Source organism: Salvelinus fontinalis, chromosome 16 (assembly GCF_029448725.1).
Source record: "Salvelinus fontinalis isolate EN_2023a chromosome 16, ASM2944872v1, whole genome shotgun sequence".
NCBI classification, from domain to species: Eukaryota; Metazoa; Chordata; class Actinopteri; order Salmoniformes; family Salmonidae; genus Salvelinus; species Salvelinus fontinalis.
Genome location: NC_074680.1, coordinates 24,583,889 through 24,605,328, shown reverse-complemented (window position 1 = coordinate 24,605,328; position 21,440 = coordinate 24,583,889). Strand labels below are relative to the sequence as shown.

At 43.7% G+C, this 21,440-nt stretch overlaps 1 protein-coding gene across 2 annotated transcripts in view; it reads right to left on the bottom strand.

Moving 5' to 3' along the window:
• Positions 1-3,422: 3,422 nt before the first annotated feature.
• LOC129812843 (cysteine-rich motor neuron 1 protein-like) overlaps positions 3,423-21,440 on the bottom strand; it is a 59,796-nt gene continuing 41,778 nt past the window's right edge. For both annotated transcript variants that reach the window (XM_055864758.1, XM_055864759.1), the window contains 8 exons: positions 21,165-21,318; positions 15,195-15,316; positions 11,571-11,789; positions 10,356-10,571; positions 8,250-8,462; positions 7,327-7,452; positions 6,532-6,710; positions 3,423-5,940 (listed from right to left, as the gene is read on the bottom strand). In XM_055864758.1, the coding sequence (XP_055720733.1) occupies positions 5,749-5,940; positions 6,532-6,710; positions 7,327-7,452; positions 8,250-8,462; positions 10,356-10,571; positions 11,571-11,789; positions 15,195-15,316; positions 21,165-21,318 (1,421 nt within the window). In that variant the 3' untranslated portion in view covers positions 3,423-5,748. The remainder of the gene's footprint in view (positions 5,941-6,531; positions 6,711-7,326; positions 7,453-8,249; positions 8,463-10,355; positions 10,572-11,570; positions 11,790-15,194; positions 15,317-21,164; positions 21,319-21,440) is intronic.

Below are 21,440 nucleotides of genomic sequence, written 5' to 3'. Positions count from 1 at the left end.
ACATAGGCCCATTATCAGCAGCCATCACTCCTGTGTTCCAATGGCATGTTGTGTTAGCTAATCCAACTTTATCATTTTAAAAGGCTAATTGATCTTAGAAAACACTTCTGCAATTATGTTAGCACAGCTGAAAACTGTTGTGCTGATTTACAGAAGCAATAAAACTGGCCTTCTTTAGACTAGTTGAGTATCTGGAGCATCAGCATTTGTGGGTTCGATTACAGGCTCAAAATGGCCAGTAACAAACTCGTCAATCTATTCTTGTTCTGAGAAATGAAGGCTATTCCATGTGAGAAATTGCCAAGAAACTGAAGATCTCGTACAACGCTGTGTACTACTCCCTTCACAGAACAGCGCAAACTGGCTCTAACCAGAATGGAAAGAGGAGTAGGAGGCCCCGGTACACAACTGAGCAAGAGGACAAGTACATTAGAAGGTCTAGTTTGAGAAACAGACACCTCAAGTCATCAACTGGCAGCTTCTTTAAATAGTACCCACAGAACACCAGTCTCAACAGTGAAGAGGTACCCCCGGGATGCTGGCCTTCTAGGCAGAGTTCCTCTGTCCAGTGTCTGTTCTTTTGCCCATCTTAATCTTTTATTTTTATTAGCCAGTCTGAGATATGGCTTTTTCTTACAACTCTGCCTAGAAGGCCAGTATCCTGGAGACACCTCTTCACTGTTGATGTTGAGACTAGTGTTTGCGGGTACTATTTAATGAAGCTGCCAGTTGAGGATTTGTGAGGTGTCTGTTTTTAAAACTAGACACTAATGTACTTGTCCTCTTGCTCAGTTGTGCACCGGGGCCATCAATTTTTTGTTATTTTAATGGACCCAAAAATTAGCTTTTCTTTCAAAAACAAGGACATTTCTAAGTGACCTTAGCAGGCACATTTGTGGCCTGCTGGAGGTCATTTTGCAGGGCTCTGGCAGTGCTCCTCCTTGCACAAAGGCGGAGGTAGCGGTCCTGCTGCTGGGTTGTTGCCCTCCTACGGCCTCCTCCACGTCTCCTGATGTACTGGCCTGTCTCCTGGTAGCGCCTCCATGCTCTGGACACTACGCTGACAGACACAGCAAACCTTCTTGCCACAGCTCGCATTGATGTGCCATCCTGGATGAGCTGCACTACCTGAGCCACTTGTATGGGTTGTAGACTCCGTCTCATGCTACCACTAGAGTGAAAGCAACACCAGCATTCAAAAGTGACCAAAACATCAGCCAGGAAGCATAGGAACTGAGAAGTGGTCTGTGGTCACCACCTGCAGAACCACTCCTTTATTGGGGGTGTCTTGCTAATTGCCTATAATTTCCACCTTTTGTCTATTCCATTTGCACAACAGCATGTGAAATGTATTGTCAATCAGTGTTGCTTCCTAAGTGGACAGTTTGATTTCACAGAAGTGTGATTGACTTGGACTTACATTGTGTTTAAGTGTTCCCTTTATTTTTTTGAGCAGTGTGTATATATATATGTACATACAAACTCAGTTTTTCACAATTCCTGACATTTAATCCTAGTAAAAATTCCATCTTAGGTCAGTTAGGATCACCACTTTATTTTAAGAATGTGAAATGTCAGAATAATAGAGAATTATTTATTTAAGCTTTTATTTCTTTCATCACATTCCCAGTGGGTCAGAAGTTTACATACACTCAATTCGTATTTGGTAGCATTGCCTTTAAATTGTTAAACTTTGGTAAAACGTTTCAGGTAGCCTTCCACAAGCTTCCCACAATAAGGTGTGGTGAATTTATGCCCATTCCTCCTGACAGAGCTGGTGTAACTGAGTCAGGTTTGTAGGCCTCCTTGCTCACATATGCTTTTTCAGTTCTGCCCACAAATATCTATAGGATTGAGGTCAGGGCTTTGTGATGGCCACTCCAAAACCTTGACTTTGCAATTAAGCAATTTTGACACAACTTTGGAAGTATGCTTAGTTTGATTGTCCATTTGAAAGACCCATTTGCGACCAAGCTTTAACATCCTGACTGATGTCTTGAGATGTTGCTTCAATATATCCACATAATTTTCCTCCCTCATGATGCCATCTATTTTGTGAAGTGCACCAGTCCTTCCTGCAGCAAAGCGCCCCCACAACATGATGCTGCCACCCCTGTGCTTCACGGTTAGGATGGTGTTCTTTGGCCTGCAAGCCTCCCCCTTTTTCCTCCAAACATAACGATGGTGATTATGGCCAAACAGTTCAATTTTTGTTTCATCAGACCAGAGGACATTTCTCGAAAAAGTATGATCTTTGTCCCCATGTGTAGTTGCAAACTGTAGTCTGGCTTTTTTATGACGGTTTTGGAGCAGTGGCTTCTTCCTTGCTGAGCGGCCTTTCAGGTTGTGCTGATATAGATACTTTTGTACCTGTTTCCTCCAGCATCTTTACAAGGTCCTTTGCTGTTGTTCTGGGATTGATTTGCACTTTTCGCAACAAAGTATGTTCATCTCTAGGAGACAGAACGCGTCCCCTTCCTGAGTGGTATGACGGCTGCAGAGTCCCATGGTGATAATACTTGTGTACTATTGTTTGTACAGATGGACGTGGTACCTTCAGGTGTTTGGAAATTGCTCCCAAGGATGAACCAGACTCTTGCAGGTCTACAATTTCTCAGGTCTTGGCTGATTTCTTTTGATTTTCCCATGATGTCAAGCAAAGAGGCACTGAGTTTGAAGGTAGGCCTTGAAATACATCCACAGGCACACCTCCAATTGTCTCAAATGATGTCAATTAGCCTATCAGAAGCTTCTAAAGGCATGACATCATTTTCAGGAATTTTACAAGCTGTTTAAAGGCCCAGTCAACTTATGGAATGTAAACTTCAGACCCACTGGAATTGTGATACAGTGAATAATAACTGAAATAATCTGTCTGTAAACAATTGTTGGAAAAATGACTTGTGTCATGCACAAAGTAGATGTCCTAACCGACTTGACAAAACTATAGTTTGTTAACAAGAAATTTGTGGAGTGGTTGAAAAACGAGTTTTAATGACACCAACCTAAGTGTATGTAAACTTCCGACTTCAACTGCGTATATATATGATTTTCTTTTACTCTGAAAACTTGGGGTGCCAAATAAAACCTCCCGCGGGCCAGTTGGGGAACCCTGCTCTAGGCTTTAAGAAACACCACACACAGATCTCTGGCCAAATCCTGTAACACAACACAGATAAGCAGAGCAGAGAAAGTATGCTAAAGAGAAAAGGGAACATTAAAACCTTTGGCAAACTAAGGGTGAGGGAAAGCTGATCACCTTCGGCAGCACTGGGAAAGAGTAGTTAAAGGAACAGATGTCATATCTAACCATGTTACCTCTTTTGAACCCAACAAGCACAGCACACTTCCTCATTGCAAACATGATCTCACCATGGAAATGACACAAACACTGAAATGTCTTCCCAAAGTTAAAGGTAAAGTCATTTTTGTTCACACATTTTATTTTTTCAAAATAAGTGTAAATGTTACAGTTCAACATCTAAGAAAAATGTATTTACAGTTGGCAAAAGTAAAATAAATAAGCTTGAATAACAAAGCAGATAGAAATGGTAAATGGTTTACAATATCGAAAATGTACAGCAGCTTTGGCTACCAAGTTCATTTGCCAAAAACACATGTCAAACTATAGATTAGTATTAATAAATAAAACTATGTGAAAAAATAAATAAGGTACTCTTCTGTCCACTACTTTTATCTACCTTTTTTACACATAGGAAAAACAAATAACTGTAAGCTTTTACAAGTCGCATCTTCACTTCATTTAAAGCAAATGGTTGTGATTCAAACAGACCCAAATCTACAGAATTACTTTTACAACTCTTCAATAGAAATCTACATTTGTCTCCACCCAGTTTTGACATCACAATGGTCTTTGAATCGAGAGAGTGGCAATGTAATTATGAAATCATGCCCAAAGATTTCTTATTAAACCCCAGTCTGTTTTGTAAAGCTCCAAAGCACAGCTCTTTCACTAGATCGATCAGATTGTTAATAAGCCAAGACTGTGCTGCAACAGTATGTTAACTTGAGTGGTTTATCATTACGTGATAAATATGCCTATCAAATCCCCGATGAAGCCTTTATCCCTCTAGGAATTCTCCCCCACAGCTTTTTAAAACACTGGATCCTTACAAAAGTGCTAATTTTCATGAACATGCTCTGATGTTGTAAAGTACTATTATTTACAGTTCATAGCAGTCTCCTTGAACCTCTTGCCCTCGTTCACTGTAATACATTATAAACTGGTGGAATGGGAAGACCTTCAGTCAGGTTACCTGGGTATGGAATACATAGCACATCAGTTGAACTCTTCAAAATGTACTGAATTGGGCTAGAATATGTTATTATAGGAGAAACAATGAAATCTGATAAACATTTAAGGCTATTAATGCACATGTTAACATTCTCTGGAAACAGTAGCTCCTGTTTGCGCATGGCTGTACATTAACTTATATAAGTGAGGCTTACTGTATATCGACATTACTCATGAGTCACTCCAGAAGGTCTGGCACTGCTTCTGTAGTTTCTTGTAACGAGTCGTCTTATCTGCAAGCTATAAAATAAGTCTGGATTCATGTTAATCCACTTCACCTTGAAGTCCATTGCCATTTCTATATGAAGTTCAGTCAATGGGATGATTCCTTCTGAAGGAAACCAGACTAAGAGTTATTGAGTAGAGAAGGATGAAGGACCATACTGTATTACAGACGGACACACTGGCTTCACGGCTGAGGCAGACTACATTCACTCGTACTGTATTTTTTCCCTCTCTCCAGGGTAGCTGGTTGTTTTCTGAATGGAATGACTTGGTCATCATCTTTGAGGCAGACAGGAACCACTACAGTAAGTGGCAAGAGAAGAGCATCCTTCCTCTGCATTAATGGAGAAAGTTTAGTCTGGTGATTGCAATGTTTTAATCTTGCCACCACGGAGACCATCACAAAACCAAGAAATACACTACTAGTACACATAGAAATAGAAGGGTAAAAAAGAAGCTAAGATGGATACCAAACGTTCTGAAGCAGGAGTATGGGTCTATTTTCCCTGAGTCTGCTGGGTTCTGATGTTGCTCAGTCATTGACTGCGGAGAGGAGAGAGTCATGGATCTAGCCATATATCTGCTAATCCCTCCCATCCAATTTTGATTACAACTGGAAGACCAGTTAAATCTAAAACAATTGTTGATCAATTGAGTGCTGCGCTGCAGCACATGGAAACCAGCAGACTGGAGACCATCTAGTCTAGAACCCAAACTGCTGTCCTAAAGCTTTTATACTCCTATTAGCTTCATGTTCCAGCTCCAGAGGAGGCGAGAAACAAAAATGATCATGTTCCCAGTGCAGAGCTCTCTGGCTGAGTAGTAGCCTCTCTGGCTGTCTTTCTGTCTGGTGAACTGTATGGCAAAGTCCCAGAATGGCCACATCCTCCTGCCTCCCCTGTCTCTCCTCACCACACCAGCAGCCAGGCCACAGTAAAGCTCCAAACGCAGGATATAGCAGTATGATAAAGCAACAGGAAGTTGCAATGTTTTGTGTTTCGTTGTGGATCATCAGTTTTACTGCCACAGAGAGAGAGAGAAGGGGGGAATCCCAGACGTGTGTGGCTGTACAGTACAATATATAGTTTTGTGGATCGATCACCATGGAAATGTGTGAAAGAGAGAAGAGGAAGTACTGGGTAGCCCTGCGGGCGGTGTAGAGTTTGGGGGTCCGGTTAGGGGGTTGGTGGTCGGGGGCCTGTAGTGATCTAGCGCTGCCCCCTGCCCTGGCCCATACTCAGCTTCGCCCGGGGGATGCTCATTCTCTCTACACACGGTGAGCTCATCTCTGGGGAGAAGTTGATGCTGCAGTCATTCTTCACGCTCTGGAACTTGTTCTCCTTTGAAGGTTCCATGTACACCAACGAGTTCTTATTCACATGCTTCTTCAGGATCACAGTCTAAGAAAGAAGAAGAGAGAGGAAAGATTCCCTGGGTTTCAAATATCAATTCTCTTGCCAGTTATTGATTGGATCCTACTGCTTTGGGTTAGCGTGCACTGTGTCTAGTTCGGACGGGAGAGACTGTTCAGAAAGTATGTGACGATTTTCTGTGCCACTAGTCTTATTTCATGGGGGTGTTGTAAAACTATCACATTTGCTGATAAACTTGACACAGTTCAAAGTGCTCCTTCAGAATTAAGTCCTGGAAAAAGACATAAATCCCTACTTTATGACACCCTGAACACAGGTTGTAGCAGGAGCTGGAAGATCAAGAAAAACCCACGACCCACCCACAGATTAAAACCCAAATCAACCGCCCGCCCCACTCTGGTGCTATGATTTAGCACCACAGGGGTCTAAGTTTGGGCAGCAATGCTGGGTTGCAGCAGGTAGTTTAGCTGTTAAAAGTCTGTGCCCTTGAGCAAGGTACTTAACCCTAATTGCTCCTGAAGTCGCTCTGGTCTGCTCAAATGTAAATGTTGCAATTCATTGGTGAAACTGCGTTCAGTACAGGGCCTAATGAGCTGATTTACCCACAATGCCTCTCACCTTCTTGGGGGCACTGTAGCAGGACATCTGCACCCACTTCTTTTTCTTGTTGATGAGGAGCGCCACGATGAGGAAGATGATGATGGCCAGGAGTAGACCGGCCAGTATCCAGGCTGCTGATTGGTAGATGAGAGCCATCTCAGTTTGGCTGGGGAAGTTCTCTCCCAGGCTGTTCCCGTCTGCAAGGAGAATCAAACAGTATTAATATCAGCTCTCCCCCACAGACTAGACTACACACACTGCTGTCACACGGGCCAATATTGCCATTACATTATTCCCCTTCTAATTAATTGAGATGAAAAGCAGCTCGTGCCCTTGTTTAGTGTTTGGCAGTTTTCCCTGGCCAATACCTCAGATACAGTCTTCAGATGAATGGTCTCTGTCCCAGGACTCTTATTGGTTAGTATTGTTTTGGCCACATCGATTCATCATGTGTCACTGGATTTCTCATTTGTCAAAGTGTCCCTATATAATATATATATATATATATTTTTTACCTTTATTTAACTAGGCAAGTCAGTTAAGAACAAATTCTTATTTACAATGATGGACGACGCTGGCCCAATTGCGCGCCGCCATATTGGACTCCCAATCACGGCCGGTTGTGATACAACCTGGATGACATGTCAAGTCACAGGGCTGAGCTGAGGCAGGTGTTACCACCTAGTCCCATATTATTACTATTATTAGTTAACCATCGCTGTGGGCCATAGGAGGAGTGAGTGAGTAAGTGAAAGAGAGGGAAAGACAGACAGACAGACAGACAGGCAGGCAGACAGACAGTGTTAGTGTTACCTGTAGCAGCAATGATAGGAGGTACGGTGGCAGTGGTGATCCAGACTGTGTTGTCCACTGTGGTAGTAACCCTGGTCTTGGGGTCCTTGGTCGACACCATCATTGGAACAGACGTTGTTGTCATTTCTGTAAATCAGAATATCACAACCATAACTCACATACCCATTCACTCATGTAATGTCAAACACACTTGAACCAAAAACAAATCCCCACATAAGTGAATGTAACAGAAGGTTATTGTTTGGATGAGTGTCTGTAGATCAGGTGTGTTTACAGCACGTGTTCTCTAAGCTTCCATGACCCTCCTTTGTCAAGTGCTGTTTTCCACCGAGCAAATAACCAAAACAAAGATGAAACGGCTAAAAATCACAGGGAACAATGCAGACCTGTGCCAAGGTTTTCCTCTATAGGAAAAGCTCTCAATGGCAGGCCGGCTCAGCCGGAGACAGGAAACACGTGTGAATGTGCGGATGCTTGGGGAATGTTTTTGGTCGGAGTGGGTTGTGTCACATGGAATGTTGCTGTGAGTAACCGTGTTTGCCCATGCAGCGCCAGCAAGACTGGCACTCAGGACGCGACTCACACATGCTTTCCTTATTCTAGCTAAAGACTTTTCCTCCCTTCCTACAAGTTTCACTGTGAATAATAATTTTCTCAATAACAAGCTGTACCTTGTCCCAAAGGAACGACTTGTTTTAATGCATGCTTAATATGGGTTTTTCACAGTTTTCACAAGATAAGACATAATACTGTATTCTACACACCATAATTACAGTGGACATCATTAGAGAGGGTAACAAGCAGTGTGCTCTCACCCAGCTAGACTTTCACACACACACACACACACACACACACACACACACACACACACACACACACACACACACACACACACACACACACACACACACACACACACTTACCCAGACAGTGAGGGCAGCACTGGCCCTTGCGCAGGACGGGCACCCTGCAGTTGGCAGGCGGGCAGCGCTGGGAGAAACACTGAATGGTTCCGTTGTTGCAGGAACAACTGGTGCAGGCGTTGGCCTTCCAGGTGTCCCCAGCCAGCAGCACGTCTCCCTCGCTGGAGATACAATACTCCTGCTGACTGGTGCTCACTGGGAGCAGGGGACCCTCTGTGGATGGAGGGATGGATGGAGAGAGAGGCACACCAAGGGTTAACTTTATCACAGATATTCCCCAGGCTAACACCGGCAGTATAACATCTCCCAGGCTAACACCGGCAGTATAACATCTCCCAGGCTAACACCGGCAGTATAACGTCTCCCAGGCTAACACCGGCAGTATAACATCCCCCAGGCTAACACCGGCAGTATAACATCTAACAGGCTAACACCGGCAGTATAACATCTCCCAGGCTAACACCGGCAGTATAACATCTCCCAGGCTAACACCGGCAGTATAACATCTCCCAGGCTAACACCGGCAGCATAACATCTCCCAGGCTAACACCGGCAGCATAACATCTCCCAGGCTAACACCGGCAGCATAACATCTCCCAGGCTAACACCGGCAGCATAACATCTCCCAGGCTAACACCGGCAGTATAACATCTAACAGGCTAACACCGGCAGTATAACATCTAACAGGCTAACCCCGGCAGTATAACATCTCCCAGGCTAACACCGGCAGTATAACATCTCCCAGGCTAACACCGGCAGTATAACATCTCCCAGGCTAACACCGGCAGTATAACATCTCCCAGGCTAACACCGGCAGTATAACATCTCCCAGGCTAACACCGGCAGTATAACATCTCCCAGGCTAACACCGGCAGTATAACATCTCCCTTGCTAACACCGGCAGTATAACATCTCCCAGGCTAACACCGGCAGTATAACATCTCCCAGGCTAACACCGGCAGTATAACATCTCCCAGGCTAACACCGGCAGTATAACATCTCCCAGGCTAACACCGGCAGTATAACATCTCCCAGGCTAACACCGGCAGTATAACATGTTAATCCAGAGCAATTATTGGAACGGTAGGTCTGTGTTTGAGATGAGATGATTTTAAGTGTACAGTAAAAACTAGCAGGAGGCTAGCTAATGACTAGGGAACATATGGCTGCTGTGCTCTCTGTCAGTTAAATCTCAGGCTTATCTCTGTGTCTCATTGCCCCCGGGCCCATAGATCAATGGCCTTCCTGTGATCAAAGCCTTGGTTAGATTGTATACATATCGGGAGTACTGTACGCATACTGTACATCATGGGGCCTGTCATTGAAATGTGCGTTATTCCGACATTCCTTAGAGCCAGCCTCATACATAAGGGCAAACTGCTATTCTGGGGGGAGATGTGGTGATAACGCAGCTAGCCGAGCATTCCCCAGGAGGCTCTGTGGGTTTCAGGAGCAGTCATGCATTTTTTATTTGTGGGGCTCATGCTTGTGGGGCTGAGGGAGGAGTGAGGGGCGGGAGGAGGTGGTGGGGAGGGGTGAGTGTACTGAAATAGTGCAGATGGTCACCAAGTCTGTTCTTCATAACAGGGGGTGAGGTCACGTGACCTGACCAGGAGAAACTAGTTATATAGGCTATAACTAGGGGCCAGAGTTTTTCCTAGTCATATCACATTGCCAGGAAAAACTCCCGGGCCTACAAATGACCAGTGGAAACAGACAGGGTTGTCCACATGTGTTCCTGTCTGGAGGATATATACCAATGTAAACCCAGCCAGTTTGGTCTGGTTTCTTTATAAGCCTGACATTAAACTGTCCAACAGCGTTTAACATGCACCCAGGAAGGCAAGGCTCCACAGTCCACAACCACATACTGCTGATAATGGCTCCAGCTTAGATTTATCCCACTCTGACTGACCACAAACTGACATTTCTTTCTGGAGTTATTCCTGGATGTACTGTAAGGGCTTTTGATATTATCTGAAATTGCTCTTGTCAAGGCTAATATGATGATGGAGTTCTACATTTACAGAGAAGAAAATGGCTTGGCATTAGATGCTTCCTAGTAAAGCAGCCTATGACAGATGCAGGGGATGTAAGGTACTGTACCTGGGCAGACATGGCAACAGGTGTCCTTGTTCCTGGTTGGGGCCTGACACACAGCAGGGGGACACACTTCAGTGTCGCACAAGACGCGGCCCTTCCTGCAGGTGCAGCGTGTACAGTCGTCCAGGTTCCAGGTCTCTCCCTCCACATAGAGTTCCCCCCCAGGGGCCCGGCACACCACCAGGTCCCTGCCCTCCGGCTGACCACTTCCTGATTCATCTGGACAGATGATATATAGGTTAGGAAAGACCGAGAACAGCAACACACTCAAAGAGTGCAGAGTCTACAAAGAACAAGATTCCCAGCTTACCACCCTGCATACCACTGCTGGCTTGCTTCTGAAGCTAAGCAGGGTTGGTCCTGGTCAGTCCCTGGATGGGAGACCAGATGCTGCTGGAAGTGGTATTGGAGGGCCAGTAGGAGGCACTCTTTCCTCTGGTCTAATAAAATATCCCAATGCCCCAGGGCAGTGATTGGGGACACTGCCCTGTGTGTAGGGTGCCGTCTTTCGGATGGGACGTTAAACGGGTGTCCTGACTCTCTGAGGTCATTAAAGATCCCATGGCACTTGTCGTAAGAGTAGGGGTGTTAACCCCGGTGTCCTGGCTAAATTCCCAATCTGGCCCTCAAACCATCATGGTCACCTAATAATCCCCAGTTTACAATTGGCTCATTCATCCCCCTCCTCTCCCCTGTAACTATTCCCCAGGTCGTTGCTGCAAATGAGAACGTGTTCTCAGTCAACTTACCTGGTAAAATAACGGTAAAAAAAAAACAAGATTCCCAGCTTACTACAATTAGATGTGTGACATCATTGCTGAAAGACTAAAGCCTGGCAGTTACACAACTATGTGTGGTTGTGTAGGATTGATATGATAGGATTGACATTTGTAAGGAGTTAATGTCTTGTCTACTGACAAACGGGCGACAAAGTTGTAGACTTCTTTCACTCCTAAATATTTGAACAGTCCACTGAGTCACTCCCATATAAATATCCTGAGTGACTCTGGGAGAGGTATGGATGAAGAGGCGTGGGTGTGTAACTGTGTATCAGTGTGTGTTGCTCCTTACAGAAACACAAAGTGTTCATGGAGCCTGAGGACTGGGTTGACTACTGGGGCAGTAAGTGGGCTCTTAGGAGAGTGAGATCCTAGGGGACTGTGATCTGCCAGACCTGTGTGTGTGTTGATAGACCAGGTGGCTCCAGACAAGACGTACCTTCACAAGTGGGGCAGCACTGGTCAGGTCTGACCACTGGGTTGGGACAACTGGGCACAGGGCAGGATATGAACACACACATCTCTCTCCCAGTGTGGCAGTAGCAGTCTCGGCAGCCGTCGTGCCAGCTCTCGCCCTTCTCATAGCGGTGCCCGTTGGAGGTCAGGCAGTAGCTGGGCATAGGGGTGGAGGCAGTGGTGCTTGGCAGGTGGCCACTCTCTGGAAAATAAACATGAACACAGACAAACAGACGTTAGGCAGGGAGGGAGGCTGGTGACTTGAACCTGTGAGAAACAGTCACCAGGGATGTTTCAGGGCATTAGAAATTCAAAGTGGAAATTTCATTAAGAAGAATTATTTACGGTTTATAGTAAAGGCAGCAAATGTTATTGTCTTGGCTCAGTTACAGTCCCTGGATCCTCTCAGCTCCACCTTCACCAAACACCAATATGTGACCTTCCTTTTAAAGTCCCTTTATTTCCCAATAATCCATTTACAACAGCACCACAAATAAATAAAGTTTAATCATTTCCCTGAGGTTTTTGGCACCGGTCCCAAAGCTGAGGTCCTGTGTTTCTTTTGAGGGATAGGTTTAGTTTATAAAACCCCACAAATGCCAATAACTGGCCTCCAATGTGTTTTAGAATAGACCCAGTGTGGCTGTTAAGTCCTGGGAGAACAGTGTTTTAAAATAGAACGTACTGCAGTAGTTCAGTGAATCGCACCATGTTTTCACATCCAGGGCAGATGTTTGTCTCTCTTCTCTCTTAACACACTGATATAACACATGGTTATACACACGGAAAAAGGTACAGCTCCCCAAAAGTTTCCTATCCATAAATACTTGAACAGTCCACTGAGTACCTGATCCAAGAGTATCAAAATAATGTCAACAACAGGACCGTGGAATAGACAGAAGTGTCTATGTGTGGTGAAATGGACCCACTGCACCGGCGTCTTGCTAAGCAAGAAACCAAAAATATATGCCAAGCTAAAATATTTATAATATTACTGAAAAAAGAAAATAAACACATCAAATAAAACTGGCAGTGTTTAAGTAAGCTGTTCGCAAACTTTCTTTGACTTTTGTGGTTGGTGAATCTAATCAGACATGCACACACAGGCCTCAGAGAGAGTTAAATAAAAACAAGAGTCAAAACATCCATTCATAAGACCAGCTAAAGGTCCCAGCAAATCACATCTGCTACATAGTGGGAGAAAGTCAACACTTCAGAGAGACTCGTATCTCTCTAATTCACAGTATATATCCTACTCCTCACCCTGAATCCATTTTACAGGACACAGACACGATCACTCTCACAATCACACACACATGGTCACACACAAGGTCACACAAAATGTCACAAATACACACGTACTGTATTTATTTATCTGTATATGTTATGTATGCTATGTATGTATGTATGTATGTATGTATGTATGTATGTATGTATGTATGTATGTATGTATGTATGTATGTATGTATGTATGTATGTATGTATGTATGTACAGTTGAAGTCGGAAGTTTACATACACCTTAGCCAAATACATTTAAACTCAGTTTTTCACAACTCCTGACTTTAATCCTAGTAAAAATTCCCTGTCTTAGGTCAGTTAGGATCACCACTTTATTTTTAGAATGTGAAATGTCCGAATAATAGTAGCGAGAATGATTTATTTCAGCTTTTATTTCTTTCATCACATTCCCAGTGGGTCAGAAGTTTACATACACTCAACTAGTATTTGGTAGCGTTGCCTTTTAAATTGTTTAACTTGGGTCAAACGTTTCGGGTAGACTTCCACAAGCTTCCCACAATAAGTTGGGTGAATTTATGCCCATTCCTTCTGACAGAGCTGGTGTAACCGAGTCAGGTTTGTAGGCCTCCTTGCTCACACACGCTTTTTCAGTTCTGCCCACAAATTTTCTACAGGATTGAGGTCAGGGCTTTGTGATGGCCACTCTAATACCTTGACTTTTTTGTCCTTAAGCCATTTTGCCACAACTTTGGAAGTGTGCTTGGGGTCATTGTCCATTTGGAAGACCCATTTGCAACCAAGCTTTAACTTAATGACTGATGTCTTGAGATGTTGCTTCAATATATCCACATAATTTTCCTCCCTCATGATGCCATCTATTTTGTGAAGTGCACCAGTCCCTACTGCAGCAAAGCACCCCCACAACATGAAGCTGCCACCTCCATGCTTCACGGTTGGGATGATGTTCTTTGGCTTGCAAGCCTCCCCCTTTTCCCTCCAAACATAACGATGGTGATTATGGCCAAACAGTTATATTTTTGTTTCATCAGACCAGAGGACATTTCTCCAAAAAGTACGATCTTTGTCCCCATGTGCAGTTGCAAGCCGTAATCTGGCTTTTTTATGGTGGTTTTGGAGTGGTGGCTTCTTCCTTGCTGAGCGGCCTTTCAGGTTGTGTTGATATAGGACTTGTTTTACTGTGGATTTAGATACTTTTGTACCGGTTTCCTCCAGCATCTTCACAAGGTCCTTTGCTGTTGTTCTGTGATTGATTTGCACTTTTTGCACCAAAGTACGCTCATCTCTAGGAGACAGAACGCGTCTCCTTCCTGAGCGGTATGACGGCTGCGTAGTCCCATGGTGTTTATACTTGCGTACTATTGTTTGTACAGATGAACGTGGTACCTTCAGACATTTGGAAATTGCTCCCAAGGATGAACCAGACTCGTGGAGGTCCACAATTGTTTTCTGAGGTCTTGGCTGATTTCTTTTGATTTCCCATGATGCCAAACAAAGAGGCACTTCAAGGTAGGCCTTGAAATACATCCACAGGTACACCTCCAATTGACTCAAATGATGTCAATCAGCCTATCAGAAGCTTCTAAAGCCATGACATCATTTTCTGGAATTTTCCAAGCTGTTTAAAGGCACTGTCAACTTAGTTTATGTAAACTTCTGACTCACTGGAATTTGAATACAGTGAATTATAAGTGAAATTATCTGTATGTTAACAATCGTTGGAAAAATTAAGTAGATGTCCTAACCGACTTGCCAAAACTATAGTTTGTTAACAAGAAATTTGTGGAGTGGTTGAAAAACGGGTTTTATTGACTCCAACATAAGTGTATGTAAACTTCCGGCTTCAACTGTATGTACAGTATGTGTATATATACTGTGTGTATGTATGTATGTATATTATTGTACTGCTCTAGGGATGTCATTTACTATCATGTATTGATTTGGACCTTTTTCAGATTCTTTTCCACTCTTTATGCGATGCAGAGAACACCGGAAGAAGAGTGATCATTTAATTACCATAGTGAATTATTGTAATATTTGTGTCAATTAATCCCATAAGGGATGGTTTGCCGATTTGACTCAAAATAAAATGTAATTCACTCACTCACTCACTCACTCACTCACTCACTCACTCACTCACTCACTCACTCACTCACTCACACACTCACACACACACACACTTAAACACACACGCTCACTCACACACACACATGGTCACACACACATGGTCTCACACACACACACACACTACTTTTGTTGTTATGGAAGTGTAGTCGTGTGAACGGCTGACCCAGAGCGATGGATATTGATGCGGACCAGATGAGACAGACAGACAGATGAGCACCATACCTTTGCACATGCAGATGGAGCAGCCCTTCCTGTTCTGCCGGTAGCCATCGCTGCAGTGCTTGTCACAGGTGAAGGGGGGACACTTGACACAGCGACACATCTCACAGCCGTGCTTATTCCTCCTGTGGGATAGATAGAACACACAGATGTCTTTATCAGATATGTCATGTGAGAGGGCAAGATAAGAAGGCTATCTTTACAGCTCAAATGGTGCATGTTTCAGTGAAAGCTCAATAGCCAGTAGTCTTGTGAGCGGTCTGGTGGAATGCTGCCGTGGAGCCAGATGGGCAGGTATGGTATAATAGATACATGGTTCTGTTAACCCCTGGTATATTAGTTGCCTTTGAAGAGGCCAGATAAAAGCAGCACCCTGGAACACGTGAGAGCCCCATGGTGCACAGCGCAAACACCATATCAATGCTAGAGTCTAGGGCACTGGGTTTAAAGCCAATTCGGATGCTTTCCATTTGATTCAACCTATTCAGATAGTTACTGTATTGCTACCAAAGCCTTTGGCTGATATGTGAGGCCCAGAGCAGGGCCAGATGATATTAATGCAGCCAGGTTGATTAAGGGACATAGGTACTGAGAGGCCCTGCTCTCTATTAACTATGAGCTCATCATCATGGTTGATTTGTAAACAGAGCAGGGAGTTAAATTCTGTAGAGAGCAGATACAGACCCAGACACAGGGATGAGTTAGTACCAGAGGAAAAACAAACCCTGAGGAGTTTGAGAGACGATCTACATGGGGACTGAAATGAAACTAAACCCCCACTAAATGTCCTAAAGCTATGGAGGATACAAACAGAGAGAAAACAGCCTGTAATTTAGCTAGGAACAGACGCAGATCATGTGACCTAGTTGGATCCAGCTATGGATATCATAAAACGCACACTGAGTGTACAAAACATTAAGAACACCTTCCTGGCCTCCTGAGTGGCGCAGCGGTCTAAGGCACTGCATTGCAGGCTTTACTTGGCTCATCGCGCTCTAGCGACTCCTTGTGGCCGGGCACCTGCAGGCTGACTTCGGTCGTCAGTTGAACAGTGTTTCCTCCGACACATTGGTGCAGCTAGCTTCCGGGGTTAAGCGAGCGGGTGTTAAGAAGCTCGATTAGGCGGGTCATGTTTTAGGGGACGCATGACTCGACCTTCGCCTCTCCTGAGCCTGTTGCGGAGTTGCAGCAATGAGACAAGATCGTAATCATGAAAATTGGGGTGAAGGGGTAAAAAATTACAACATTAAAAAAAAAAAATGAAACCTTCCTAATATTGAGTTGCATCCCCCCCTTTGCCCTTAGAACAGCCTCAATTTGTTGGGGCATGGACTCTACAAGGAAAGTGTTCCATAGGGATTCTGGCCCATGTTGACTCCAATGCTTCCCACAATTGTGTCAAGTTGGCTGGATGTCCTTTGAGTGGTAGACCATTCTTGATACACACGGGAAACTGTTGAGAGTGAAAAACCCAGCAGGGTTGCAGTTCTTAACACAAACCAGGGCACCTGGCACCACTACCATACCCCGTTCAAAGGCACTTAAATATTTTCTCGCCCATTCACCGTCTGAATGGCACACATACACAATCCATGTCTCAAATGTCTCAAGGCTTAAAAATCCTTCTTTAATCTGTCTCCTCCCTTTCATCTACACTGATTTAAGTGGATTTAAGAAGTGACATCAATAAGGGATCATAGCTGTCGTGTCTTTGGCTATGCCGGATTAAGTGATATGACATGCTATTCTATAAAATCCTTTTCCTGTAATTAATATTACCTGATTAAGCTAATCATGTAAATGTAATTAACTAGAAAGCCGGGGCACCACGAAAGAGTGTTTATAGAGCTGTTATCTTCTGAATAAACTCTGAAAGACCTAGTAATATTTTACATCAATAGCAGTCAATATTAATCGTCACCTTATTTCAGTCTCAAAGTTGTAAATTCTTGGTTATCTTCACGAACCCTGGCTAACAAGTGTAATCAGCAATACAAAATTGGGTTTAATTATTTATTTAGTAAATACCTAACTTATCACACAGAATTACAGATACACAGAATGAATCATACCTTGATTACAAATGATGTCATAAAGGAAAACGCCCCTAGCGGACGGAACAGATATGACAGCTGGTTACACAAAGAACGGGGGTTGGGTTTGAGTGAAAGAGCGGGAAGACTTGAGGAATAAAGGGAGAAGCTATGTCTCTATCGGCCGTAGGCAGCTACTCTATCGTAAATACAGAATGTTATGCATTCTAAATTACCGCCCATTTGGATAAGGAAAATGCAATAAATATTTACTCTGAGCTGCGCTTCAATAGGTTGGTGGTAGATGGAAGGCCGTGTTGCCCAACAGAGTCCTTTGTCCTTTGAAGAGTGTCTCTGGTGGTAAACAGAATACGTTGTAGTCTCGTCATTGTGTGGTAGATGGGATACTCTGTCCGTCCTTTCCTAGCCCACGTTTACAGCGGCTGCTGCTAACTCAACGGCTAGGAGGAATCACTTCTGTAGCGAATAAGAGTTCAAAGTTCATACCATTCGCAACCAAAGCTCACGCTGAGGTTGGCTTCGTTCTGTAGTTATTATCTGAATCCTTCTGACATCGGACCGTCGTCCTATTGTACCCGGAACAGGAGGTTACATTTTCATCAAGGGCTTATATAGTGGAGGGAGAGAAGGGTGTGTTTCATAGTTTATAACCCATGTTTCTTCACAGGGGCGGGCCACTGATTGAGCAGAGCTCTATTCTTATGAAAACCCAATTATCTCATTTGGGAAGCTAAAATTACATTTAATCTTTTCACAAATAGTTTCATTTAACTTCTCTGGGATATGTGGGACAGTAGCGTCCCACTTGGCCAAAAGCCAAATTTAAATATATTACTATAAAAAACAATCTTTCATGAAATCACACATGAAAGACACCAAGTTAAAGCTACACATGTTGTGAATTCAGACAACATGTCTGATTTCAAAAAGGATTTACGGCAAAAGCACACCAAACGATTATGTTAGCTCAGTACATAGCCACAGAAAAACACAGCCATTTTCCCAGCAAAAGATAGTAGTCACAAAAAGCAGAAATAGAGATAAAATTAATCACTAACCTTTGATGATCTTCATCAGATGACACTCATAGGACATCATGTTACACAATACATTTATGTTTTGTTCGATAATGTGCATATTTATCTCCACAAATCTCGGTTTACATTGGCGCCATGTTCAGAAATGCCTCCAAAATATCCGGAGAAATTGCAGAGAGCCACGTCAAATAACAGAAATACTCATCATAAACTTTGATGAAAGATACATGTTTTACATAGAATTAAAGATACACTTGTTCTTAATGCAACCGCTGTGTCAGATTTCAAAAAAACTTTACGTAAGAAGCACACCATGCAATAATCTGAGACGGCGCTCAAAAATAACAAAATTTCTCCGCCATGTTGGAGTCAACTGAAATACGAAATTACATCATAAATATTCCCTTACCTTTGATCATCTTCATCAGAATGCACTCCCAGGAATCCTAGTTCCACAATAAATTGTTGTTTTGTTCGATAATGTCCATAACTTGTGTCTAAGTAGCTACTTTTGCTAGCTCGTTTAGTGCACATGTCCAAACGCTCGCGCAGATGCAGGCGAACTCGGACGAAAACTTCAAAAAGTTATATAACAGGTCGAATAAACTGGTCAAACTAAGTAGAGAATCAATCTTCAGGATGTTGTTATCATAACTATCCAATAACGTTCCAACCGGAGAATTACTTTGTGTCTCTAGAAGTTATGGAAAGCAAGACGATATCGTTTGGAACGCGCGTGACCAGGAACTGGCATTCTGCCAGACCACTGACTGAAACACCTCCCATCATCACCTCCCTCTCAACATCACAGTATAAGCTTCATTCCACGTTCTACAGACTGTTGACATCTAGTGGAAGGCGTAGGAAGTGCAAACAGATCCATATCTTACAGGGAATTGAATAGGCGATGAGTTGAACATTGACCAGTCTCAGAATTCTCACTTCCTGTTTGGATTTTTTCTCAGGTTTTTGCCTGCCATATGAGTTCTGTTATACTCACAGACATCATTCAAACAGTTTTAGAAACTTCAGAGTGTTTTATATCCAATAGTAATAATTAGCATCTGGGATAGAGTAGGAGGCAGTTCACTATGGGCACGCAATTCATCCAAAAGTGCAAATGCTGCCCCCTATCATAAAGAAGTTAAATGCATTTAAATTGCACAACAATTCCATGTGAATCTGATAACTATAATGTGTAGACTTTCCCAGATACAGTTTATGTCGTCCTGTCATCAGTCATAATGTCTCAGATGACAACCGAATTGACATCATATTCATTAAGTACCAATGCATATTTTCAACTGGTTCTTTTACCGAAATAGGGTTCCTTTCCCTCCACTTGTTTGATGTTCCAAGACTCTCTATGTTTTACAAAGGCTATTCAAGAGTCCCTCAGTAGAGTCAAGAGAGAGGGAAGGGAGAAAGGTATTTATGGGGGGGGGGGGTTCATAAACATTACCCACAGGCCAACGTCATGACATAGCTTTCACCTGGATTCACCTGGTAAGTCTGTTTCATGGAAAAAGCAGGTGTTCCTAATGTTTTGTACACTCAGTGTAGATGAGCAGCAGGTTGAGAAATGATGTTGATCAGATGGGCTCATCTATTACATCACTCCAGCCTCTCTTTCTATTTGTGTCTCCCACGCTCTCTCTTTTTCTGGAATAAGTAACCCATCTTTTCAATTAAACATTGAGCTCGTTAGGTGGGATTAATTATACTATTAGTCTCTGTCGGCCACATAAATAAAACAGGAGATTAACCCTGTGTCCCACAGCAGCCGATCCACTAGCAGAGGGCACATCTCTGCTGAAACGGCAGTAAAGGCAGTATGGAGAGGCCAGGCTAAGCTCTGAGCTGGCTGGGCCCTCCGTGTACAAACACAGAGACAGAAAGTCTGGCCACCTTGGGAGCTGGGCTTTGTTAAAAGGTGGTGTGTGGAATTTTGTGCACCATGCTTGGCTCTGGGGCTGCTGTCTCTGTGCCGGCCCGGGCAGCAGGAGAATGCCGTGCACGTCCTATCAGATCCGATGATGATTTAGACCCATTGAGGAGGGGAAACGCTTTAAGTCCTCCTTTGTGTCCTGCCCAAGGCGCTCAACTGTGCCAAATGTCAATGTAAACACACCTTTAGGGCTCTGACCCACTCTGACAGCCCACTGCTCAGTGGTCACGCTTTCCCCCCTCTACATTGTTGAGATAAGAAAACTGGATTGTTCAAAGCAAGTATAGTTTATGAGGTTTGTATTAATCGTGGTTTAGTCACATACGCCACAAATTATATAGTTGATGATATATTCTAGAGTTCTCTGCAGAGGTCATAAATGCAGCCTATTTACACAAAGCCGTCTCTGTGTCTTTTCACTGGTCCATTTCAGAAGCACCACTCTGCTAGAAAAGTGATGCATTACTTAGCTCATCGAGGATTCAGACTTCTGAAGCCAGTCCTGAACCGATGCTTATGAGTGATGAAGCCACCGCTTCCTGCTCCTCTTCCCCCTTGGGTTGCCGCTCTGCTGGAATCCTGTGCAGACATATCAGGCCCATCTTGAGCGGAGGCTCCAGAGAGCATGGTTCAGATACAAGAAGAATCTCATTGTATACAATTCATAAAGGCCGCTTTTGTGCAGATGCGTTTTTTAGCGTTGTTTTGAGACGGAAAAATGATTTATGAAATGTGTTTTTCCAGCTAAAGAAAGAGTGGATTGTATGTCAGGGCCCATGTCAATAATAAACCACACAAATCACCATTCCTTCAGGCTTTGGCTTTTCAGTCGTGACCAGTGGGTCTGTAACAGCCTTTGAGCTGCGTGGAAAATAAGGGGTGAATAATGAGCAGTGCTTAACTTGAAGATGTGTAGACCCTTCAGAGGACTTACACATATCCGTAGGGGCAGGTCTTGCTGCAGGTCAGGGGTCGGCACTTGGGCATTGGAGAGCTGCACTCACACACCTCGCAGCCAAAGTCATCCTTCTCGTATCCCACAGGGCATTGCAGCGAGCAGTATTTCCCCAGGTCAGGGCAGGAGTAATCTGAAACAGTTCACATGGAGGTCACCTTACCATAGGCTGGCTCATCCATCAACACCATGTTCGTTTTCTATAGGGATTTTCATTAGCGAATTCCAATGACAAAAAAACTGCAAATACCATGC